Raw genomic sequence first — 26,325 nt, 5'->3', positions numbered from 1 at the left:
ATTTCTAATGCATAAAATTCTGTACATAGTAAAAACTGAAAATCTAAATAAGTATATATGGAACACCACACCAAACACGGACCACCCAGTGCTCTTCATGCTTTTGACATTCATTAAAAACCCTGAAAAAGCAACAGCAGTTCTTCGTTCTACCTTTTCTTGGTGGTAAAATGCCTTAAAAGTATTTTCTTTTCTTCTAGATGGACAAAGCATTCTCATTATCATTGATCTTTTACAGTAGCTTTTACATTGCCATTGCCAGGTGGATAATTTTTCTAATGCCAAGCAGATGCACAATGCACTGTCAAGAATTCTCTTGCTGGCTGCTTTAATTACTGTTGCTTTTAACTGAGGGGAGAGGCAGGGAATATTATGCTCTAACTGTCTAGATAGCTACCCAAAATATCTGAAGTTTTAGACATGGGAGGAAAAATGACTAGCTTAAAAATGAAATCTCTAAAAAGCACTTAGCTTGCCTGGTTTAGTTATAGTGATAGAAAAAGCTGTTTCAGAGTCATTTTTGCGTCAAATTTTTTTCATTCCATTCCTTTTTTTTAACTGAAGTTTTACCATTTGTATAAATTACTTTGTTACAGTTCTTTATGCATGTAAACTTTTAAAATGTTTTTCTTTTACCCATATGGCCTATTTTTAGTCCTGGCCTATAGTGTTTGCTAGTGAAATGGTTTATATTATTCACTTGTGTTCTCAGTAAAATTATCCTAAGAAGGGAGGAGAGAGATGTAATCACATTTTGACCACAGGAGATATTCTACTGGTGTGGTCCCCACACCTTAAAGAGACATCAAGTCCCACTTCTCTGAACATTTTTAGTTTAATATCCTCCAGGTAACCACTAAGGGGTTAGAAAAGACATTAGAGACATATATAGGATACATTAAAAGATTATTGAGATCACAAAGTCAAATATTCAAAAGTTAAGAAATGCTGAAATTAAGATTGCCTTAGGTCAGTCCATTGTACGTATACAGCTTGTGATACAGTCTGCAATGACTTATCATGTGCTGTTCCTTCCACATTCTGTACACAAGATGGACTACACTCACTGAATGAGCAACTATTCTCATTGTTCAGCATGTGGGTGCCAGCAGTAGTAGGTTGTCATCCCCCTCTGTGGACCATCACAAGTCAGGGGTGAGCTTTGTGGATAAGAGCTGACCACAGGTGAACATCGAGACTGGAACTATACATTCCATTCCTCCCCAAATGACCGTCAAGGGAAAGTCCCTGGGGATAGTCAAGCACTTCCCCTGCCTCAATAGCCACCTCTCTTATAGAGTGAACTTTGAGAAGATCCAGCCCAGAATCTGATGCACAAGTGCCTCCTTTGGGAAATTGCTTTGGTGTATCTGTATTGATTATCTTCTCCAGAAAGATACCAAGATCTAGGTCTACAATGCAGTCGTCATCCCCACTCCCCTGTGCATATGTGAAACATGGGTGACCTACCACTGTCATCTCAAGAACCTGGAGAGGTATTACCAATGATGCCTCCAGAAAATCCTCCACATCAGATGGGAAGATCTCTGCACAAATGCCAGCATCATTGCTGAAGCCAGTGTTGTCAGCATTGAGTCTGTGTTCCTCAAGCACCAACTTGGCTGGACCAGTCATTGTGTGCAGATGTCTAACTTAGCTCTCAAGCCAAGTGCTCTGCTCCCAACTTACTAATCGACTGAGATTTTTGCAGTACCCAGAGGAAAACTCTACAAGGACACGTTGAAGGCATACCTCAAGAAATCAGATGCTGACATCAAAGAGTTGGGAGGAGCTGGCTGATGACTGACTCCAGTGGCACTGGAACCTCAACCAAGTGGCAACCCATTTCAAGGTAAAGCGTCTTGCCCTTGAAGCAGAGAAGAGACAGCGGAGGAAGGAAAAGGAAAGGAATCCCAGTCTACAGCCTGCTCTTTCCTGTGGAAAGGCCTGCAACTTCTGTGGGCAGATATGTGACCCAAGGATTGGACTCTCAAGCCACTTAAAGACCCGTCAATGAACTGTGATAGAGATCATCCTTGAATCAAGGGCTTGCTGACATCTAGGCTCTGAGGGCAGTGTGCTCTCTTTGGGAACATGCAGGCCCCTTTGCCAGGCCTGTCTGTCCTCTGCCAGCTCCTCATTTTAGTCTCCAAGTTGCCAAGCCAGTTTGCCTGGCTTCTTCTCCAGTTGGTCCGTCTTCCCCGGCCCTCCTCAACTTGTTCCTAGTTTCTCTTGATAGTGACTTGGCTCAAGCAGTCAAATTTCCTCCTTCCTCCTCTTTTATTCCACTGAAAGAATATCATGTCACATCATAACATTTAGAATTTGTCCTCACCACCAAGACCACAGGGCTTACCTCCAAGCGTGGTGGGTTTCCTGAGACGGGCATCAGGACAGGGGCAGTTTCCTGTCAGTACAGTTCCTTCGGGATTCAGCTGTACCTGGCTCCTTGTGATGGCTGTGTATCAGCTGATGCAGAATCATCTTCAAACTCACTTCCATGGAACCAAAGGGAATTCCTCTCTCCCTCTTCCCTGCCCTGCCCAGCCTTCTGCACTCTAGTACAGTCCCAGACTTTGTTGGGAGGCTTCTGGATAGTCCGTACATGGGAGGAGAGATCACAGTCAATGGAAGCTGAGCCTCTCTTGCACATACAAGAGACTCCCCTCTATGCATCCTTGGTTAGGCAGCAAGGTATGGGCTTGGCCACTGGATCTATACAATGGCTCTGTTTTCAGATTGCCTGAGGTGTTTTGACTTTGTTATTTGGTTTTAAACTGTTGCACGAAGTGTCTTGGAAAGGAGACGCTGCTGACAGCGGTAATGTTTTCATGTTTGGATTGTTCTATATGGCAGGTTTCCACCCCAGAGTTTGCCTTGTAAATCTGACAAATCTTCATGTTCTAGGGGAGGCAGAGATACCAGGTTTGGGGATAAAGGAGTGACTGATTTGAATCCCAAAGTAATCAAGTCATCAGCTGTCTTTGTTTTACTAACAGCAGCCAAGTTGTGAGGCATAATTAGGTTAATGGTTCCTGGCTCCAGCTGTGTGTCTCACTCTGCAGAACAAAGGCAGCTCAACTGAGATTTTATAATACAGTATACTCTTCCCTTCCACCCCCCAGCTCCCACTTCTATTGCATTAAGGAAGGTTACTTCAATGGGCTTGAGTTTTAATGATTGAGATACAAATGGACATTGATGCCCTTCAGAGCTGGACGCACACAGTTCCCCTTGCCTGGGTTGTATGCACGCAGAACAGGAGCACGTACAGTGAGGGGATATTTGAATTGCTCACTCATGCCAGCAGACCTGTGGTGTGTGCTCTGGGAATTGGACTCTGAGGTTCCCATGGCAATTTTCACAGGACAACACATAGGCTCCAGGACTTCCCTCCCCATTCTTCTGCAGTGAGCTGTGCTCCGTTTGTCTGCATGCTCCTGCCATCTTCTCTACGTCAAGCAATATAGTTTGCAAAGTGCTTTAGGTGCCCTTGTCATGAAAGGAAGTATAGAAATGTGGAATTGTCTGGATCAGTGGTGTACCGACTGGGCACTTGGCGCAAAACTCTCTGTGTCTACCGGGACCTATTGGACTGAAAGATAAATGGAGCAGGGCAGAGCCCTGAACTGGTATCTGACGGGGCAGTGAAACATGATGGGACCCAGCCTGGCCTGGCTAGTGTGGTGTATGTGGAGGCAGAGCCTTGGGGAGGGAGTATAGCAGGGAGGGACTGATGGGGCACTCAGGCCTGAGTCTACGATGGGGGCGATGCCCAAAGAACCTGGGGTGAGTGAGTAGCTTTCCATCACCAGCATTTTGGATGCCTACATTGGCCTCTGCCCAGGGTTACCAGCTCTTGCAATTTTACCACGGTATTTTGTGCTTTCTTAAAGCCTCCATTCCTATAGTCACATAATTCCATGAGGATCTGTTTCCGTGGTTTAAAAGAAAAGTGCATTTCTACCCTCATGGTTACAGAGAAAGTTTTGATAAGTAAATCCCCAGGGCTCCACACCAGAGGCACACGAAGAGAAACCCAAATGCATTTGTTTAAAGAAAAGAATCTCCTGCCTTTGGAGCTGCCTCATGATGCAGGGCATTGGCAGCACAGCCATCCTGTTGCCTTGTTGCCTGGAGCTTTGAAAGGGGAGGGGAGCTGTAGCATGCTGTTGCCTCCTCACCGGCCTGTAGTGATGGATGTGAGCCAGATTACCCTGACTTTGACCCTAAATGAAACGGTTAAAGTTGGAGCAGTTTTGTTGCCCTTGTAACAACTGCAAAATCGTGCAGTTGTTACAGTTGCGTTGTAACTGCTTGTACCTGTATCCTGTGGCAGCAGTGCATTGTCGCGTCTCTGTATGCTGTGTGTGAGTTGGGAGGATGCACATTTCCTAATTTATCGATAGCAGTAAAATCACAAGTAGGCACTCAGTGTGAGCACACTTGCCAAGCTGGTTTCCCGGTTGGTTGCCTATTTCCCCTCTTGTAAACCTGTAAGCACTTGGACCAGACTGGGATGGGACCACATCTAGCCTTTCTATAAGAGGTGCCTTCTGTTAGCCACCCGTCATTGAGCTAAATGCAGAAATCCCTGGAAAAAATGGTATAGCCTGTATTGGAAGTTAAATTAGATACCATCCTGGCCTTTTAAAGTCAATGTACAAATGTTCCAACTGAAATGAAAAAAACCTCTGGTTCTTCTGGTCTGGGGTGGCCACATGTGCCACAAGTGACATGGAAGACATGTATATGGCAAGTGGCAGACTGGAGGGGACAGGCAGCCAACACAGCAGCAGATAGAGCAGGGAGCAGAAACTGGAACAGCAAATCATAAAATCGTAGAAAGTTAGGATTGAAAGGGACTTCAGGAGGTGATTTAATCCAACCCCCTGCTCAAAGCAAGACCTAATATCTAATATAAGCTTCCCTTAGTGCAACTTGAGACCATTGCTCCTTGTTCTTTTACATGCCACCACTGAGAACAGTTTAGTTCAAGGATTGGCACATGTGCCAGTGCATGGCATGTGAGGCCATTTTCGTTGGCACACCACAGCTGACCTGGACTCCAGGCAGCTTCTGCCAGCAGCTGCCCAGAGCCTGGGCTAGCTGCAACCAGGAGGCTGCAGCACCAGCAGCAGTTCTGTGGCTGCGTCAGCTGTGCATGCACCTCTGGTTGCATGGTCAGGAAGGGACCTGGGGCAGCACAACCCTAGATTCTCTCACACCATCTGCCCAGAGGCGCGTGCACAACTGCCAGGAAGCCAGTGCTGGGGCTGGGGAGCCTAGCACAGCTGTTTGCAGCCTCCCAGCTGCCTGCTACAGCAGCCCAGAAAACAGGGAGAAAACAGAGCAGCAAATTGTGTAGAGGCAGGGAACAGAAAGCAGAGCGTATGGTATGGCAGGTGAAGAGGGTGGGAGTGACACTTGGGAAGAGTGTGGAGCTAATTTGTGGCAAAAAACTAGACCCCCCGCTGCTCTAGTCCATCCGCTTACCCCAAGGTAAGATTGTTTCCTGTGTGGTTCCTATGTGCCTTTTCTAACATTTGAAGTTGTGTTACCTCCTGTAAGTCTTAAAAAATCAGGAATCTGTTGCAAAAGACACTTACTTACCCATTGTAAGCCTGTTTCCATCAAATATTAGGCTGCTGTCTTCTTACAGAGTTTGGCAGAAAAAATTAGCTGGATGTAGTCCAAGTTTCTGAATTTTCAGAAAATTTTACTTTAAGATGTGCTGATTGGGTGGGTGCTAGAAATCTTAAATCTGTTGATTGAACATTGTTTACTAGACAAACTGAATTAATCACCTGCCCAAAATGCCAGTTGAAGTTTATTGATAATGTTTATTAACTTGTCCTAATTGAGGTTGTTTCTTGATTGCAGCAGAAGTAATGACATGAATGTTTTTGAAAACTATAGTTTAAACTTGGGCTGTGTAAAGGAGAGAATGCAGTAGGTTCTTATTAAAATTGGTCAAATTGCCTCTTTGGTTTATGTGCTATCGCTTTCCATTCCAGGTGATCAGCTTCTTCAGCTCCCGGTTAGAGCAAGCTGGAGCTGAGTTGTCAGTGGAGCGAGTTCTGGAAATCATCAAACAAGGAGCTGTCGCGTTGCCCAAAGATAGGCTAAGGGTAAGTGATGGGAAAGGCTCAGTCAATTAAAATGGAGTGTTCTGATCCATCACACACACGCCGTTTATTTAATATGTTAAAATGTTGTCTTTCCATTACATTCAGGTCTTAAGGCACTGCCTTACGGACCATAATACAGATGCATTTTAAATTAAAACACCTCATTAATTTGGCACAAAAGGCTGTGCGCAAAAGGTGGGGTTTTCCTTAATTATATTTTTTTATTTGTTACTGAATTTTGGAGCCTAGTTTCTCTAGAACAAAAATCTAGAGTGGGGCTTTCCTCATTATGCCTCCAGGAGTCAATTTTTCCCCTCTTGTCACAGTGTTAAACTGTCAGGCCCTTATCTTTTCTTATCTTGGCTTTAGCACCCTCCTTCTCTGACCTTCCAGACAACTAGTCTGTTGCAAACACTGTTAGGATCACTTTCCTGGCTTCTCATTCTGGAGCAGAAGCAAAATGGCGTAGTGAAAATGAATCCAGGACTTTGGAAGCCCAATCATTATCCGACCACTGATTTCCTGTACCACTCTGGGCAAGCCATTTAAAATCTTCCCTACATTCCTGTTCACCCTCTGTACAATAGGGATAACAGTTCATCCCTGCCTTTCAGGGTTGTTGTGAAGATTAAATCCATTAAGTGGGGTGCAGTTCTCAGGTACCACTATAATGAGGGCCTTAGGAGTATCTCGATAGATAAACGGGACTCACATTTATAGATTCATAGATTAAGGGTCAGAAGGGACCTAGTAGATCTTCTAGCCCGACCCCCCGCCAGGGCGGGAGAACAACAAAAAAACCCCAGAAAGAGAAACGGGACTCAAATGAGTCCAGCCAGGTAGGCATCCAGCCTCTTCTTAAAGACCCCCAGGGTAGGGGCCAGCACCACTTCCCTTGGAAGTTGGTTCCAGCTCCTAGCCGCCCTAACTGTGAAGTAGTTCTTGCGGATGTCCAATCTATACCTCCTCTCCATCAACTTGTGCCCATTGCTCCTTGTTATGCTAGCGGGCGCCAGGGGAAACAGCGTCTCCCCCAAACCCTTCTGGTCCCCCCTAGTGAGTTTATAGACGGTCACCAGGACCCCCCTCAGCCTTCTCTTGTGGAGGCTGAATAGGTTCAGGTCCCGCAGTCTCTCACTGTAGGGTCTGCCCTGTTGTCCCCGGATCATGCGGGTGGCCCTCCTCTGGAGCCTCTCCATGTTGTCCACATCCCTCTTGAAATGGGGCGCACAGAACTGGACACAATACTCCAGCTGTGGCCTGACCAGAGTTGCGTAGAGGGGGAGGATCACCTCCTTTTTGTAGTAGTTAATGTCTTCCAGCTTCCCTTTCTCTGCTATGTCAGATGTTCACCGTAATCCTTAACCTCTAAGGCTCTTCACAACCCAACCCATTCCTTGCTCTCCATTTTGACATGTTGTTCCTCCCACTGCGGTTCCACCACCAATGCTGCTTCTCTCACCCGTTTGCCTGCTTCTTGCTATATCACTGTTGTATTTACTTTCTGACACAGGAACTTCTTCCCCAGTGGGCATGTCTACACATGCTATTAATTTGCATTAGGCTTACTGCACAATAAAGCCCTCTGCCAGATGGAGCTTCCTGGCCCAGCAGGAGGTTCACTGGGAGCTGTTTCAGGTGTGGGGCTGCTGCTGGTAAGCCTCCTGCCAGGTGGGGGCTTGCTGGCGGCTGCCCTGCTTGGGTTCCCAGCCTGGCTACCCCCGGAGCAGTTCTGCGCAGCGTGAATCTGGCTGCTCTGGGGTATGGCAGTGGCTGTGAACCGCAGGGGCTGGACAGGTAGCGGCCATGCAGAGCTGCTCTGGGGGCGTAGGTTGGGGACTAGATTATCAGTCTCTGCCCATCCTCCGAAGCAGCCAGCTTCATGCTGGGAGCTGGGACAGGGGGCAGAGAGCTCCCCAGTTCCAGCACTGATCAGCTCCTGAGGAGAGCCAGGAACTGAGCAGCACCAGGTTTGGGGACAGAGGGCTCCCTGTCTCCCATGGCCCCCTGCTACCTAGGCTGACTGGGAGCAAATTTGCTCCTAGTTAGCATCTACATGAGCATTACTGTGCAGTAACTGCTGTGCAGTTCATCTAATACCTGTATTTACAGGTACTAGCCAACTGCGCAGTACTCTGCTTTACTGCTCAGTAGATGTCCTGCACATGTAGACAGTGATGCTTTCCTGTACAGTAGATTAATCCACTGTGCAGTAAAGTGTCTTGTGTAGACATGCCCAGCGTCAGTAAAGACACTGCATTATTTTCCTCCTGATTCGTCTATAAGACCCACTTCCATTGATGCCTCCAGGAAATTTTCAGGCGATAGATAGGACATGGGCAGGGTCTGGGTGGACGCTGATGACTACTGATATTTAAGTGCTCTCTGAGAAGAGGTAGGTGTGCATGGAGCCAAGCTGTGTAAGCATGTATTTTTATTCTACTTTTCTCTGTCTTCCCTCCCTGACTTGTTGCAGCCACATGTGTCTTATCTAGACAAGAGTGTAAATTCTTTGGGGCAGGAAGCTTTCATAGCCTGGATTGTTCAGTGTCCCAATCCTAAATGGGCCTTCAAGGTGGTATTGTAATAGCATAAATTCATAGAATCATAGAAAAGTGGGCTGGAAATGACCTTCAGAGGTCATCTAGTCCAACCCCCTGCCTGTCCAAAGCATCATATACAAATCCATGGTCTCTCGTCTTAGCAAAACTACTCAGTCAACCCTGACACAAAACCCAAAATATTACACCCTAACCTGCCACAAATATGTGGGGGGGACCATGGCATCCAGCACCCTGCTGCTGCAAAGATTGTTAATATATACTGGAGAGATCCCAGGAAGAGGGCCACATGCCCACTACAGAGGAAGGCAAAAACCCCAACAGTCTGTACTAATCTGACCATGGAGGAAGATTCTTTCCAGACCCCAAATATGGCAGTTGGTCTTATCCTGAGCACAGGGGCAAGACTGTCTAGCCAAAAAACTTTGGGTTTAAGTTAAAGGAGTTCCTCACTTTAAGTCTGCTGCCAAGGCTGCTAGATCATGGCCTCCCTAGCTTGGGGTTTGAGCTGTACTGTGATCTTGTGACAGTGCCACAGTGACCTGTGTACAAAGACAACAAAGAAGGAAATATCTTTTGAATTACTGCAGTTCCATGTGTTGAACTGTCAGAGAGAAAGCACTCTTGTACAGATAATGGAAGGCTTCAGCTAGCTGAATATTCTTGTCATTTTAGAGTTGGATTCATAAAAACATAGGACTAAAAGAGGCTTCCTGCCTAATCAGGTCAAGTTCCCTGCCATGGCAGGCCCCATATTATATAATCCCTGTTACAAACTATTGAATTCCATTTAAAAGTTAGGTGTTTTCCCCTCACTACTGGAGTTGGAAGGTTGCTTCAAAATGTGGTGGTTAGACATCGTCAGGGATCCTGGTTTTCTTTGTTTAAAAAATCCAAAATTCCCTGCTTAAAAAAACCCTAAGATTTGCGGTCTTCCATGTTAAAAATGAAATGCCACTATATATATATAGGTATCAGCTGAACACAATGTTTTATTGATATATTTACAATTTTAAAGCAGTTTGGAGGCCTACCAGTGCCTCAGTCGTTATAGTAAATAAATTCTAAATACCTTTATATTTTGGCATTTGATTTTGTTTTCGATCATGGAATATCAGAGCTTCCCCTGCCCCCTTTGCTCACCAGGGCACAGGTCCAGGTGCAGCTGTCCCCTCCACTGCTTTGTGGTGCTGAGCAGCCCTGGTATGCCAGTGTCCTGCCCCTGCCCATACCATTGCCCCTCACTCCCAACCCACAGCCCCCCTTACCCCAACTCTGCTGGTTCCCCTCCTGACCCACAGCCCCCTTCCCCAGGCCTCAGCTCCCCAGTGTGTGGGGCACAGGGTGTGTAGACATAAGCAACACTGTAGGCAACAGGTTGTGGGACCTGGGGTGGAGGGGGGGCTCATGCCTCCCAGATTTCTGTACCCCTAGCAGAGCACAGGGCTGTAGCCTGCCTAGACTGGAACTGAGCAGGTGCTGCCTCTGTGACTCAGCAGGACCTGGCACAGAAAGGTGGGGTGGGGAGGCTGCCGCCACTGCTGGGAGCGATGTGTTGCCATGGCTGCTAAGGTGAGGCGCCCACTACCCACTGCTGCAGTGCAGGGGCACAACTCTGCTTCTGGCAACGGCAGCTGCACTGAGCCTCTCCTCCCCACACTGCCCTCCTGCACCAGGTACCACTGGCTGTGCTGTGGAGGCAGCAGCTGCTGCCCAGTGCCAGTCCAGCCAGGCTGCAGCTCTGTGCCCTGCTGTGGGGACAGATATCTGTGGGGGGGCACATGCCCCCTCATGCCTCCCTGACACATCGCCTATGGGCCCAACCCCTCCCAGTGAGTGTACATAGCGGTGGGGAGCTGCTTTCCTCCCCCAGCTGCCCTTGGCTTCATCCCAGTCCCTGGCTGGGCCCTGCATTACCACCTGCTCCAGCCCTGACTCTGGACACCACACACTGCTCTGGCTGGGCAGCACCCCCAGCTGCCATTCCTGCCCCACTCCCTCCCTTGCCAAGTGGGTTTGGTGGGAGCTGCTACCATCACCTCAGTCTTCCCACAAGTTGTGTTCCACACTGCCCTCCCATATGTCGCCTATGGCTTCCTGCCCCTCTACCCCCCCATTTGTCACCTATGCCCTGTCCCCCTGTAGACTTACCTGCAGGGAGCTCTGGGAGCTGCTCTCCTACCACACGGCTTAGCTGTAACATCTGTGTGCGTGCCCATGCACACAGTGCCCCTGCCTCTGGTGCCCTCCTACTCCTCCCTGCCCCTTGCAGGCTGGAATTCTGCCAGGCTGCAAGGGGAAACCCACAGTTTCCCACGATTTTCTCCTTTAAAGGAGCAAATCAACATTTTTCCATGGGAAACAGGAAACTCAGATCCCGAGAAATCATCTTCTACCTTCCAGTTTCTAACATCTAGCCTAAATTTATTCACAGGCAATTTATATCAATTGCATGATTAAATAATACATTGATAATTGACAAAGATCTAAGGTTAATTCCTTAGTGTGCCATGTTGTTATGATTTGGGAACCATGCATTGTGAATTGAGACAGCATGCCAGGTGATTTTGAGGAAAACTTGTTTCAGAGCCAATCTTCTGATAAATACAGCTTTGCACATTTGTCACTTGTACATTTATAATTAACATTCAAACCAATCTGTATTTTTGCAGTGCCTTTCATCAATGAATCAAAACTTCTTTACAGATATTAGGCTGACATTTGAGTTCATGGAATGAACATGCTTGAGAGGCCACACATAATGCATTAGGAAGAAACTTCCCACTGTATAAGGCAAACACATTTTATTTTTGCAAACACCTTTTTAAGTGCTGAGGCAAGGTACTGGAGTATTACAGTTACAGAAAATGAGGCCAGGAAAAGCGTGTCTCTTTCCCAGAGTAACACAGGTTAATGGCTCCCTGACACCCAGCCATTTGTTCTACCCAATACCAAGTGCTACATTATAATATTGTCCCTTTGCTGAGCAAAGGTCAGGTTGGAGCAGGTCAGTTGCTTGTCCTGAGCAGAAATCAGTGCTGTAGGCAGGGGTTTTCTTAGGGTAATTTATTTATAAAAAGAGTGCAGATTTGTTTCCTCTAACAGGGATGGTAACAAACAGCAATCCAAGAGACTCCTTGCTGCTGAGCTCTCCCATCGGGCCTCTATGCTGTCTGCAGATGCAGACATTTTGTACCACTCTCTCTCCCTAGGATGCACCACAAGTCTGACTGTCACATTTCTCTTTCTGCTTCAGTCCCTGATTTTTTAACCAAGCCTTGACTTTGTCCCCACACCTCAAAAAAGGATATAGAAGTGCTTGAAAAAGTTTCAGAGAAGGACAACAAAAATGAACAGAGGGCTTTCCATCTGAGGAGAAACTTAAATAGGATTTTCATCTTAGAAAAGAGACCCTTGAGCGGGCACATGATCGAGATCAACAAAATATTATATGGTGCTGAAGAAGTAATAGGGATTTATTATTCATAATCTCTCAGAGACAAGAACAAGGGGACATTAAACTAGTAGGCAGTAGGTCTAAAACGAACAAGAGGCAGTTCTTTTTACACAATATGCAATTAACTTGTAGAACTCACTGCCACAAGGTATTGTGGAGGCTGGTAGCTCACACCGGTTCAAAAGGGGATGAGACAGATTCCTGGAGGAAGGTCCATGAGCAGGTATTGAACATGGCAGATGGGGTAGAGACTCTGAATCAGAGCTTCGTAAACCTCTGAATGCTGGAAGCTTCAATAGGAGAGGAGCAGGGGGCAGAAGATTTTGGACATGCTCTGTTTGTCCTCCTCCTCGGCATCCATGCTGTGTCACTGTAGAGACAGGATACTGGATGAGTCCGTGGTCTGACCTAGAAAATGGAATTCCTAGTGAAATTCCCAATTGAAAATGAGGGGTGCTGCCTAGAAAGGTGAGACTGAACATCTGCCCTCTTTCTGCACAGATGCTGTGCAGCTCAAAGGAACCTCAGTGCATTAACAGCCAGATGAAGGAGGATAGCCATAATCCATACAGTACCTTTCGTGATGCTCCCCATGTGATTGCTACATGCTATGATAAGCTCTTTCCATAGTGCTTTCATTCTGAGGACTCAGACACCTGTGACACCAAACATTCAAATCATTCTCACCTTTCATTATAACATCAGGTTTAGGACAAGCGGCAGTGCCAGCCTGATAGACTCTCCCAGCTGCTGCTTAGACATGGCACAGCAAGTAAGGCTGGTGAGCAGGAAGCAAACTGGCACAGAGGCTTGAGGGCTTTTTGTCCCTTGCTGAAGGCAGCTGCACATCCCGGTGGCTCCATTCAGGGCTTTCTTTTTCAATTAAAAAATAAGAAAATTCAAAGGGTAAAATAGCAAGCATTCTGGACTGACCTGGCTTTTGTTGACAAGGTGAATTTTCAGGAGGAATTAGAACTTGAGCATATTGCTGCAGCCATTGTTAAAATATGGATGAATGTAGGCCCAAAATAAAAGCACTTGCAACAGGATCCTGTTCTGCATAATGGTGCTTATCAGTTTCAGAGCCCTGCCTGCCCATTCCTAGCCACTTCCACGTGTGTCTGTCAAGGGCACGTGGCTCTGAAGTCCAACTGAAAATGCCAGATAAAACTTGGCTGGTTAGATATATGTGAAGATTAATTGCCTGAAACTGTTAGGCAAATAAATGCTGAGAAATGGAAGCTCTGTGTCATTTTCTTTACTGTTTTGAAGCAAACTGACTCCTGTTCAAGATAAACACAACATAATTAACATTACTTGAAACTAGGAGTTTTTAGCGCTGCACTGAGCAAGGCAGGGGAAGTCCAAACTTAATTAGTCTTTAGAAGACCTCTGCATAAACAGAGAGATAAAGGGCAGGTGCTGAAATCAAGAGCTGGTTATTTCTTCCTTAGCCCATGGGAGGAGATAAATGAAGCTAATATGCCTAAGACTGAGGTGGAAGCCACGGCTCAGAGATAGAGCTGTCTCCTTCGCAGACAAGCAGTCCACAATCCAGGCTCCCTGTTTTAATGCAAAAGCTTATTAAGAGCAATTTAAAGATCATGGTGATAGGTGAAAATTGGCCTTGTTCTGTCTCTTTCTTCCCCCTCCCCTTCCCTATTTTTTAAGTTCACAGGCTGTCTTTCTTCCCTTTGCAGTATTATCTGTAGTTTGAGGATTAGGAGCGTGAGAGAAGTGAGACTGTGTCTGGAGTCTGGGAGTTATCTCAGGATTTTCAAGGGGAGTTAGCCAGCAGATAACTGCCCTTTTACAATAAGTGAGAAAACTTGTTCTGAATGCCAGCTATTAACTGGAAGCTGACATTTGCGTTCATGGAATGAACGCACTTGAGAGACCACATTTAATGCTTTACAAGGAAACTTCCCACTGGGTAAGCCATTTTTAAAGTTAAAACATTTTGTGTTTATGCACACTTTTGTAAGTTGAATTTCTGCTCTGCACCCTTCTTCTCTCTTTGTTTGGTGTTGCACCTTCTTTCTGCGTACTACTTTGTAACCTCACTTTTCACTGTATAAGAAGGCCATTATGTTCTCATACAGCGCCTCTTTGATATGTGATGTATCGTTTAACCTTCATCAGAATGTGTTCTAGTTTCACAAGCACTAAAGCTTGTGCCAAAAATGGTAATTGGGGGGGGGAAAAAAGCCATGATCCAACCAGTCCCCTGACTATGCAGAAACCCTGGGTTACAGAGTTCAGAGGCTTACTTGGAAGTCTGCTCTTCTGTTAGCTAAGCACTTCCAGCACACTCAACTTCCATTTCTTTTATAGAAATCATACCCTTAGTCATCAGAGTGCAGATGGTAGGGAACAGAGGTGAGATTGGAAATGGGGTGATTCTTGAACACTGTTTAGCAGCTGCCCCAGAGCTATTTCATTGACTGAGGATACCATTCAGCTGGTTGCAGAAGTATTGCGGAGCCCAACAGTTCAGACAGAGTTCAGATAAGAGGCTGATATAATTAAAATTGAGGGGGGTTGGGCAGAGGTGATTATGGAAGACTCCATTTTCTGCCCTTGAACTCTTGAGGATATTTTCACTGCAAAAGCTTCAGACAGATGTGCTGTTTTAAAGGGCCTGGAATGTACTTACAGCTTAGGCACGTGCGTCAGCTGAACTGATGCCACTGTTCCATCTGTCCACTTCTAGCATGGGATAAGTGGAGCTAAACTGCTGACAGCAATTTAAACTTGTTTCATTCAGGTTTAAAGTTATGGCAGTTTAGTTCCACTTGTACTAGTATAGGAGCGTGCAGATGGAACAGTGACACTGGTTCAGCATGGCCTGTGGTTAAATCAGTATTGTTTTAAACCAGTCTGTCTCTTAATGGTTCATACCCAAATTTAATATGAATATTAAATCAGTTGCTGTCCACAAACGGAAACCTTTTTGTCAAGTGTGAACAAGATTTTAACTGGCCCAAGCAGGCATATTGGCCACGGCAAGTGGGAAAAAAAACCTCAACTGCTAATATGACCCTGAAAGAGTGTGGACACAACCTAGTAGAGGACTAATGGAGCTATCTCCCCATAGTTAGCTTCCTGTGCCGAGAACTGACAAACACGCTTTCCAATAGTGAAGAATTAATTGAAAGATCCATTTTGAGGCAGTGCTAAGAGTCAAGAGAGGGGCCCCAGCAGTTTTGGTGTCACACATGAGTTAAGTGAGTTGCAGCACTGGTATGGAAGCAGCAATTGAAGTAGTATTTCCCAGTCTGGTTTCAGATAGGTTAACTTGATAGGAGTAACTCAAGTGAAGATAGCCCGTGTCAGCTCTGCAATAAGGGATATGCTTAGAGGAAAGTGCTCCTGAGCTCCCAGAAGCTGGAGGAGGAAGGAACCTTCTGAATTTGCAAAGGGTGGACCACTCTCTCGTTTCTGCTCACAGTTTTGGGGAGTTTCCCCCTAGCCTTTGGAAAATGTCAAAAGGAATGTCCCCCTCCCTGGTCACTCATGGCAAACAGGTATAGGCAGTTGCAGTTTGATGATAGGGTTATTGTTAATTTGCCAGTGGACTGAGCTTCTCCAGTGCTGGCCTTGCCTCCAGAGTTTTTCATTTAAGGTTGATTAGAAATCTTGCTTCTCTGGATGCAAACCCTGCCACAGTTTTCTTTGGCTTTACCTTCTTCAGACTTTGGTACTGCCATTGGCTGTTCAGAAGTTTCTGAGTTTCCCTTGGAAATAATTTATTTGTATTTGATGCAGAACGCAGCAAATCACCTAAATAGTGTGGATCCCAGTGAGCACGTTGCTTCTGTGGTCTGCGTTGACCACTGATTTACTTTTCACTTCAATTAAAGCGGCTGGTTGCAAACTGTACGATCTAGGATGCAACTGTCTGAGAGCATGTCCCTTGTCCAGGTGAGCTCAGCTGTGTTGCCCTGGCTGCTGCTGATCACTAGAGTTTCTGTGTGGGCACCTTTGTGGCTGGGCGTTTCCCACCGAGTTCTCCAATGCTTGGAGGTCGCTCCCTGCTGCTGTCAAAACAAGGCTTTGTCAGGCTTCAGAGCATGGTGCAAAGAACATTGGTTTATAAAGGCATTTAAATAAACACCATGGCAAATCCACAGTGGATTTAATTTAAACTGTTTTTCCCTGCCTGCAACTCCCCTTTTCCTGTTTGAATTGTAACAGTGCCCAGCTGCCGTGGACTCTGGCCACAGCATGAAAATACAGTAATATCACAGAGCACTGTACAGGGGCAAATGGTGGGTCAGTGCTGGAGACCAGGGACTCCCTTGACAGAGCCCAGGGGTGTAGCATTGAGTGAGGAAGAGGGAAGCGGAAAAGAAAACTTCCTAAAAATAAATTCTTCGTCAGATTTTTCTCTATATTTATATTTTCTTCCTTAAAGGTCAAGGATCTGGCAATACTGGAAGCTGACTGTCTGATACATCCTTAGGCCTGACATTACTCAGGCAGCTGTAGTGCAGCTTCCCTTTCCTAAGCCACAGCTGCTATTAACTCTGAACCTGAGAAAGATCAGCCTACGAGGAGGAGGGCAGAGGGTGCATCATTTGACAAACTCTCCAGATGCACAAAATTCATGAAAACAATACGCCCTGGTTTTCTTATGTCTGCTTTGGGCAGATTACTTGGTGGATAGCAACCAGCAGCTTTCTCCTGAGTGCCTGTAAATGAGCTCAATAGTGGGGCTTGCTGGAAGAGACTGAGAAGTCAAACTTCCTTGCTTGTGTGAGCTAACCTAGAAGCAATGAATAACAATTCATGTTTCTTTTGAAGGCATTTATATGCAGAGGTCAGATTCTCACAGGCCCTGAGCAGAGAAGAATGTGCTGCCCATCCCTAAAGAAATATGGTCTAGGATAATGGATGTTTCTAGGAAAAATTATCCAAGGGGTTTTGACAGGACTTACAGCTGGAATAGTGTCCGGTTCAGGAAGGCACATCAGCAAGTGCCCAAGGGCTGGTGTGCGTGCAGAGAGCACTGATTAAGCTCAGACTGTGATTATAATCCAGTTTAGTTAAAGTAGTGCGAAGCCCTGTGTGGACATGTGTATTTCAATTCAAGCCAGACTTTTATCAGTTAGCTCAAGCAGTTAGGAACAGCTATAGCTAAACATAATAAAGCCACTTTTAAGCCAAAATAATTGTGTCCGCATAGGAGGAGGCATCATTTTAACCTGTTTAGTTAAAGGAGTGGAAATTCAGATGGAGCGTGTGAGTAGTGCTCATAAAGTGAGTTGAAACCTGTTCACATGCTTTAAGTTGGGCAAGTGCCTCAGTACTTCCCTGGATAGCAACCCCTAGGTTGGTTCCACATTAAAGAAGTTTATAAGGGAGGGTACTATGTCAGCAAATTCTTCACTCTCCTCATTCATCTGCAGTATTTTCAAATTACTGAGAGTCTTGAGAACCAAAACCCAGATCTCCTGGGTGGTAGTTAAGCGATGAACATCTCGTGTAATTATTTCCGAACAACAATATGAAGAGGCTCAAAAATGCTTCCTTAGGAACAGTTGAGTAGCTAACCAAAGTATATTTGTCAAACATACAATATACTAAGAAATATTTGCAGAGGAGTCACAGGTACACTTACGTACAACATTTCTATCTTCAGGCTATCTAAAGTTTTCACCAAGCTTACTTATTCTTTTATACTACAGTTCTGTTCACTGAAAGAACAAGGACACAAAAATAACTGTTGCAACATTTTCAGATCCACAATCATTTGAGAAATGTGTTGACCTCATTTATGATGAGGCTTTCCAAAACCCAGTGCTGCACCACTGAAATGTTCTTGGTTCAAAATTTATTCCAGTGGGCTTTGAAGAAGTGTAAATAGTGCTTTTCCTCCGTATATATAATATGCATTCTGCAGATGAGTGGGATCAGTTGCTAGTAAAATGCTGTTTTCCAAGCCATGTTTCTCATATGTTGGAAGAAATCCTGTAAGTTGGAAGCTTTAAGGAAGGCAAAATAAATTGATACTCTAACTATTTGGAAAGTAGATCAATTTGAAACTTTCAATTAACAAAAAACCTCGGAGCTTTACTTTACTGTACTCAAGATATAAAATTTTGGCTTAATATGGTGAGTCATTTTGTAAAGCATATTTAAAAAAAAAATAAATAGTTTTGTGTTAGAATTGTTAAAACTAAAAAGCAACCAGAATGCTGAACATAATTACTGCTCTAGTAAACATGGAATCTTAAAAGTTGTGCACGCCAAAATTTGGCTTTTTTTGGTGGTCTGAGAACAGTCTTTTTGCACATACGGTCCTAGTTATATTGAGTATATTTTCTGTCAAAAGATTGCCAGGTTGAGCAGCAGTAGTGTGTTCCATGGCATCTACAACCTCTGCATGGCTCTCCCAAAGAGAGTTAGTTAACGTTGTAACTGATACCGTATTTATACATTACGTTCAGGCCTGTTTAAGAAGGGGATGTGTCGTCCATCTCTCCCCAGGTGTCTTCTGGATGTGAAAATTCTGTAATACACACTTTAATTAAATTATTTTCATAGACTTATGTGCCGGAGGGGGGCGGGGGGACTCTCAAATGACTCCAGGAAACTTATTTTAAAAATGTAGCTACTCCTGAGAACCCAAACAACTGAGACTTGCTTTTATGTCTCAGCTGTCACTCAGTGCTGGAATTCAAACAGCATTTTCACTTAACTTTTGCTTCAAGGGCTTGCCGGGGATTTTTCCAGTAGTGGTCAGGGAAAATTTCATTGCGGGGAGGGGAGAGGAGCAAATAAAAAGTAAGTTGTTGACATTGTTAACCAGGACTAGAAAGAAACAGCAATTTTATATTACTTGTCCTCCTGGCACAAAGTTAAAAACATGCTAATGCTTTTCTGACACCTCCCTATCAAAGAGTAATATAAACATCACTGCAACATCAGCATAGGAAAATATGCATTAGCCAGCTCTTGAGTTTCTGCTCTTTAAATCTTTCCCATGTAATATCATATTCTTGCTTTAAATGAGCCAGAATGTTTTCCAGCAGAAAATAATAATCAAGCCTTCAGCTTGGAAAAAGCACTCTGTAAAACTTTTCTTTTTTTCATAAACCAAGAATAAATAGAGAACTTCAACCCTGTTTCCCTCCTAAAATGTGCTTTGCGATTCCTTGGCATTTCAGAGACCATGCGTAGGATCCTGCCCTCACTTAAGTCAATGAGCGTTTTGCTGTGGACTTCAGGCTTCCACCCCATAGTTTCCAGTTTGAGCCGTTGCTCTTTGTAGCTGATTGGGAGCAAGGGTTTTTCCAATTCCCAGTGAAGTTAATGAGATTCTTTTCTCTGTCTTGAAGGGGAATTTGATCAATCCCTGGCGTGGTACTTGATGAGAGGGCTGAGCTGTGATTCAGGGCTTTAGATTCCTATACCAGTGACTCACTGGGAGACCCTGGTTTACCCACTTGTAAAATAGGCTTTTTACTTGTCCCCTTCGCTAGGGTGTTGAGCCTTACTGTTTGTAAGGTTTGTTGAGAGAGTTGGTGAGTGACACTGTTTAAGTTCACCTTTCATTTTTATTATCATTATTATTTTGTAACAGTGACTATGATGTAGTATTATGTGCTAATACAGCAGGGAGGGGCAGTCATTTTGGGCAGAGGGCTGCTTACTGAGTTTTGGCAAGCCATCGAGGGCCACGGAACAGGCAGCCGGGGCAGATGAATATTAATTTTCTAAATTTTTTTTAGGGACCCCACGGGCCAGAAAGAATGGCCTGGTGGGCCACATTTTGCCCACCCCTGTAATACAGCATGATATGGGAATAGGTGCATGCATATGTGTTGCTTTTCCGGTTGTATGTCACATTAGGAGCCAACATACAGTCTGAATATAAGGAAATACAGGTTACGTGTTTATTCAGTGCCCAGCCACTTAGTGACCAGGTTCTGTAATAGTGCCTACTGGGGCAGCAAGCTAGAGAGCGGGGGGCGGTGTCTGCTCGTTATAATGAAGTAACATCTGCAGTATATTACTCCAACAGTTATCTTATCATATGTCCATCCCCATAGCAATAGTTTTTTAGAAAGTTTATTGTTGCTTTGAAACAGGACAGGAATCTCAAAGAGAGGGCCTGTGGAGTTGCATCATCTGGCCTCTGTGCTGCCCATGCTTTGAAGTGTCCTACGGGCAGCATGCGGGGCAAGCTGACGCAGCCACTGCACAGCCCTGGAGTGGCTGGAGCTGGACCACGCCATGGCTGGTACCCACCTCTGGCTGCTCCAGCACATGCACTGGATCCAGATGTGGAGTTGGCCTGCAGACCAGTCCTGCACCACTCATCTGGCCTGTGGGGGTGGATGAGTTTGACACCCCTGATAGAGTAGACCAGCTTCCTCCCCAGATCAGTGTGGACTGAAGGTAGTACCAAGCAGGCCTTACGCTGATCAGCAGTCTGGTTAAGAAGCATTGTTGACGAGCACTTGATGGGTTCTTGTCTGGTCTCCTTTGACCTTGTCCCCTCACAGATGACACTGAAGTACTTACTGATACAACAGGAATCCAGTCGCATCACTCTTCTTACTCATGTGCCACTCCTTCAGTTACCATTATCTGCTTGAAATCCACCCTCTGTTCATTTAGCCATGCCCCTGGGCTTGTAGGACAGGTATGAGTCTTACAACATACCAACCTGTTTTTCTTCATATGTGTATTGAACAATATAGTGAAAATGGTGTGACCCCAGAGCTTCATATACCTTGCTGGCTTTGCTTTGAAATGTCCGCTGACGGGCAGCTGTGTGTGTCCTTTGTGTCCTTTTTCCATTTCTCTCTTCCAATCCTACTCTTGCAAGTCCCACTGTTGAAGTAGGTGATAAATCTCAAACCTCACGGAACCTGTCCAAAAGGGAAATCATTCTTACATTTTATTAGATTTGCAATAAGTGATTGAGAGAACTGAAATGCCTCTATTTTGCTTTGGCTGTTAATCTCATAAGACTTTTGCTTAAGTCACTGCATTTGTAGTATGCTGTAACCTGTGGTATTATAATTCATTCTCACGGCACCCCCACTTTTTTCCTGAGGAGAGAAGACCTATATTTAGTATTTTCATGCTTTAGGTCTCCGTGTGAGTTGTGTGTATTATGTGTTATATGCAGCACTAGCCATACTTAGCACTTACAATACTGCTTTCTATCTTTAGATTGCATTGCAAATATGACTAGCATCTCGGGATCCAGTAAAAGGAAATGTTATTTTCCCCATTTGCAATTGGGGAATCTGAACTACAGAGTGTTAAATGACTTGACTAAAGCCACAGAAGGGGCAACCTGGAATGGGGCTCCTGGAGTTTCCTGATCTGTATCCCATGCTCCGAACATGGTGCTCTCAAAGGTGTGCTCTAGTCTTCTTCCCACCATCATATGTTTGTCTCAAATGGCAAATATTTAAGATACAGAGCTTTTCTTTGTTAATTTTTCCATCCTGCATTTCTTACAGAACCATCCCTTCAGTTTGAGCCTCCAATACAATAAAACTAGGAGCCTAGCAAATCCATGCACAGTTATATCATGATAAAGGACAAAATGAGTCAAATGACCAGTATTTTCCTTTTGTAGAAATATTTCTCCCATGGTTACTAGAGCAATAGAAGATGCAGGAAAAATAAGTTCAGGCAGTTGGGTTTGAGAACAGGCATAACATTTCTCTGGCTTGCTTAGTTTCCTTTGTAAATAATTTGTTGTTTGTCAGGGAAATGATGTTCTACTTCCTTGTCAACTCTAGAACCTGCAGCACTTTTCTCACTGTCACTGTGACATGTGGGGTGGGGAGGGTTAGCTAATCAACTACAGACTCTGCTGCTAATCTAAGCCTGTAAGCCACTTGAAAAGTTAGCCAGTATTTTTCTAATGAAGGGCCTGAAGTTATTATTCAAGCTTTTTTTTTTTTTTTTGCCTTTTATCTTCCCTTCAGGGGTCATCAGACTGGCAATATTTTTTTACGAGCTCAGGCCTTGGACTTTTAAAAGTTCAAATCACTGCGTGTCTAGCTACTTGACTTTCCTGTAAAAAAAATGTTTGCATTGTGAATCAATTTGTAATAATATCAAAAAGGACAAATGTTCAGGTTAATTCCATATGAAAAGGTGGGTTTTAAATATACTGTCATAGCTTCCTATGCAGCATATAGAGGGATCTAGTAGTTTTGCTTGTAGAAGTGATATTTTATGTTTGCATTGCTCAGTAGAACTATCAGGTATTCTATTTACTTAGATTAAACCCGAGAAGCTTCAAAATGCAAGAGTGTCTATTCAGCTTCCAAAGCAGTGCGGTCTATCAGTTCCTTTAAAATATGCCCTTCATCATCTCTCTCTCTCTCTCTCTTTTGCCAGAATATATCCATACAAGAATGCGTTATTTTCTTTTCTTAGACTTCTCCAGTTTAAGAAAAGATCTCTAGCCTTCTTTTAAATACAAAGTTAGTTTTAGGACCTGACTTTAAATTGTGTAAACAGATAAAGACAGTGAAAAGCCATTCACCGGTGTGTATTTTGTACTGCCGTGTGTTTCCAGATCAGTTGCTTAAAGTATAACATAAGAGGTGTGCTATAGCAGTTTCAGTATTTAAGGGGATCCCACATGTTTGTGAAGGACTATCACGTTGTGCTTCAGTACGAGTTCTAAATGGAATCTGGCAGTTCCAGTGTTTGCATGGTGCTATTTGGCTCGGCAGTGATAAGCAATAGACAGTCTGGCTCCTTCAAGGAGTCTTTCAGTAATGTCTGAGTACTTGACAGTTCCGAAACCCTCTGGCTGACTTTCCCCTGTGGACCGTTCATTTATCAGGAAATGAAATTGGTTACAGGATCTCTCATGTTGCCAAACCTCACTGACGAAATCTGGTTTGTTCCTAATTTCAGAAGTAGCAAGAACAGATTAACTGTTTATTCTTGTCAATTTCTTTATGACTTTGTGTTAAAAAAAAAAAAATCCATGTTCTTTGTAACTTTTAAGGATTTCTGGAAGTTGCCAACACACATTCTCATTGTACAAATTTCCTGCCAAGACAGTGAACCTGATAATTTTATCTCTTCAATGTCATTCCTCTGTATTAGAGTTGCAAAAAAATTTCAAGTGATTTTCATTTTTATGAGACCTGAATGTTTTAAAATTGGTATCCAGTCTAATGGTAAATTAAGCATGTTCTTGGAGCTGAGAAGTAGCTTTTGTGCAAAGTAGGAGAGGGAAAAAACTGAGAGAGCATAGAATTGAATAACAGATAATAGTTTATTGTTTACAGGGAGTCATTAAAGTAGATGACCCAGTTTAAAAGAAGTTGGCAAGGAATGTAACAGATAATTTTTTTAAAGTTATTCTGATGAGCTGACAACAAAAAGTAAATGTAAACAGGATGCAGTCATTTTTGTGTGCATTCTGCTCCTATTAAAAAACCGTTTATCACATCCTGGTGGCAAAAAGTACTGCTTTTAAAAAAAACAAAAAAAAAAAACTACTAAAAAAAAAACTAGGACTTGGCATGGTCTTTAAATAGAAATACCAAAGATCCCATGCATAAGTAGCAAATAGTACAAGTTAACTGATAAAAACTGATTTAAAGTCTATGTTCTTCTAGGAGATATGCCAAGGTGCTTGGACACAGGATGACTCTGCAGTTCTGTAGAACTTGTGTGGTCATCCCTGCTCCTGGGAGCTTAAACCTGAAGTCTGGCAGGTCCCAGCCAGAAGGGAGAGTCGTTGATATAAAATGTAGGCAGAACAATGTGGCAACTGTCTTGTGGAGAGGGTCTGTCTCTCAAGACTACAAAGGCTTTGTCAGCTAAACAGCCACAGCAGTGACTGTCATTCTGTTGCCCACCTTGGGTGGGGGCGTGTGTACAGCAATTTAACTGGTGGTCAGAGCAGAGTCCTTATTCCATGTCACCCAAATATCTCAGTTTGTGTACCAGAATATTACAATAGGATCATTTCTGTTGAAACAGATCAGTGCGTTCTCATACAATCTATAGCAGTAACTTCGTCTAATTAACGAGCCCAGAGGTAAAGCAGAGTGCACATGTGGTAATTATTATGGCTGTGGAAGTGGTTGCAGCATTAATTGATAGCAGTAGCAAGTAAAACAGCCCTATTTAATTTTCATCAGTTCTTATGACAAGATCCTATAAACAGGATCTTTTGGAGTCCTATCATTAGAGCTCTTTCTCTTTCTCATTAAGAAATGGCAACAGCGAAAATATTTAGGATTCCCTTAATTTTGTCTTTCCTTCATTAACAAACCATTGCTGAAAACAACTACTTTGTGACCTGTCAGAAAGCCTTGCATGTCTCATCTCCCACTTACTTAGATTTACAGTGTCACAAGACCAGCCTTTGGGTGCCAACCAGCGACCTTGCTCATTGTCTGGACCTTGCAGGGATACGCCATTTCGACAGGATAAATGAATGACGTGGCCTCATCAAGTGGAGCCCTGTCACTGATGTAACTAAGAATCATGCCAGTCATATGCTTTCAAAACAGTGTCTGCATCCAAGCCCATACTTACAAGTCTTACAAACGTTGCTTTTTTTCTTAAAAGACATGCAGAACATGGAGAAAATGCTACTGAAAGCTTCAAACAGAGCATTTATTTATCTTTTTTCCATACCTAGTGAGTTCAGGAAGTAAATAAGGGCTGTATTGCTTCTATTTGGCATCCTTCCTATTACGAATGGGAGAATTAATGGAGTTCAGGTCCTCTGGACTCCTGTGTTCAAATATAGACTTGCCTTGTGGATGGAAAAACCTCTGGTGGCCTTGTCATGGTCCCAAATGTACAATTATTACTGTCATAAAACCACCCGACAGTCTAACCCAGTTTAATCTCTAAGGACAGTGCTCTTTTTACCCTTTGGACTTGTCATCCAAGTCTGTGTCTTCCAAGATGTGTTGGTGCTTGAAAAGCAATTCTAATTGCCCACTGATTTCAGCAGGAGCTGAGTTAGGTATGGACCTATGAACAGTTTATCGTGGAGTAGAAGGTGGTGGGGCTTCACCATGTGTCAACTTTTCTGCTCAAAATGTACCATGGTTTAGCTTCTGCTTAGGAGTGTATGCATAAGCCACAGCAGAGCTGCACTCCTTTCACTCAGAAGCTGAGGGTGGTGAGTGCCTTGAAAATCCCACCTCATGTGTATATTGATCATTTCCTTCACACCTCCCCTTCATAAGCTGCTTGTATCCTTTGATTGTAGTTACTGTATTTCCTGTGCACAGAAAGTTCCCAGTGCATCTTACTGGAATGCAAGTAAACATGTCTTATGATTGGGAGTCTCGTCCAGAGGCCAGGAAATGGAGAGCAGTTAGTTAGTTGTACAGTGGGACTGAGGTGTGTTGGGAGAGCTGTGTAGGGTATGTAATCTTCAGAATAGTGATGCTACAGTTAAGCACTGAGCTGTATTGGCATAGCTGTAGGCAGAAAGTGGGCTTGAACAGAGCACTCCTGCTCTAAGACTTTGCCTGTGGGGGGAGATGGACCAAGAAGCTGTCACAGAATAACTATTCCATGGCAGGCACTCTGCCATGGCTTCCTGGGTGGATCAACACTGTGGTTGGTTCATGTGATGCCTTTCGAGAAGGGAAGTAGTGTAAATTGAACTAACCTGTGTTTGGTCCTTAAAAAATGTTGACTTGAAATGATATTAAGGCTTTTCACAAGGTACCACATCTAATCTCAGCAGCCCAACACTTCAGTCTTGAGATTTTATGGTCTTCTCAAGATAGATGTGTATGGCCTTGGATACAGGAACATTTACAGTTGTGATGTGCCCCTGTCTGTCTTGGTGGTTACTATAGCTCTTTGTTTCCACTGTTTCTGAGTTGGTAGGGCTGTAGGTAGCATGATGTTTTAGGCAGTTTTTTGAATATTCAGAAAAAATTGAAAGAGTGAAATGTGAATTCTCAGACTATTAAGCCTTCTTTACCAAGGCAAAAAACCATGGCTGGTGCTACATAGGGTAGAGGTGCACCAATATAGGAAAATTAACATTATTGGCAATTGGCTTTTTTTGACCGGTAATGTCATTGATAAATGCCGTGTGTATGTGGGCCACTGAAGCATGCACATGGCCAGGAATGCAGCTGGGCAGCTTGGAGAACAGTAACTCTGTGGGAGGGAAGGGACATGGGGGGGGGGG

The 26,325-nt window shown here is 44.2% G+C and overlaps 1 protein-coding gene across 1 annotated transcript in view; it reads left to right on the top strand.

Annotated features, from left to right (window-relative positions):
* DYM (dymeclin) overlaps positions 1 to 26,325 on the top strand; it is a 400,582-nt gene that overhangs the window by 332,898 nt on the left and 41,359 nt on the right. Inside the window, exon 15 of the mRNA XM_019518147.1 lies at positions 6,018 to 6,131. Within this exon, the coding sequence (XP_019373692.1) occupies positions 6,018 to 6,131 (114 nt within the window). The remainder of the gene's footprint in view (positions 1 to 6,017; positions 6,132 to 26,325) is intronic.

The sequence above is a fragment of the Gavialis gangeticus genome, unplaced genomic scaffold (assembly GCF_001723915.1).
Source record: "Gavialis gangeticus isolate Ggan-Ray unplaced genomic scaffold, GavGan_comp1, whole genome shotgun sequence".
In the NCBI taxonomy this organism is placed as follows: Eukaryota; Metazoa; Chordata; order Crocodylia; family Gavialidae; genus Gavialis; species Gavialis gangeticus.
The sequence above is the reverse complement of the archived record's forward strand: the minus strand, read 5'-3'. Positions and strand labels throughout refer to the sequence as shown.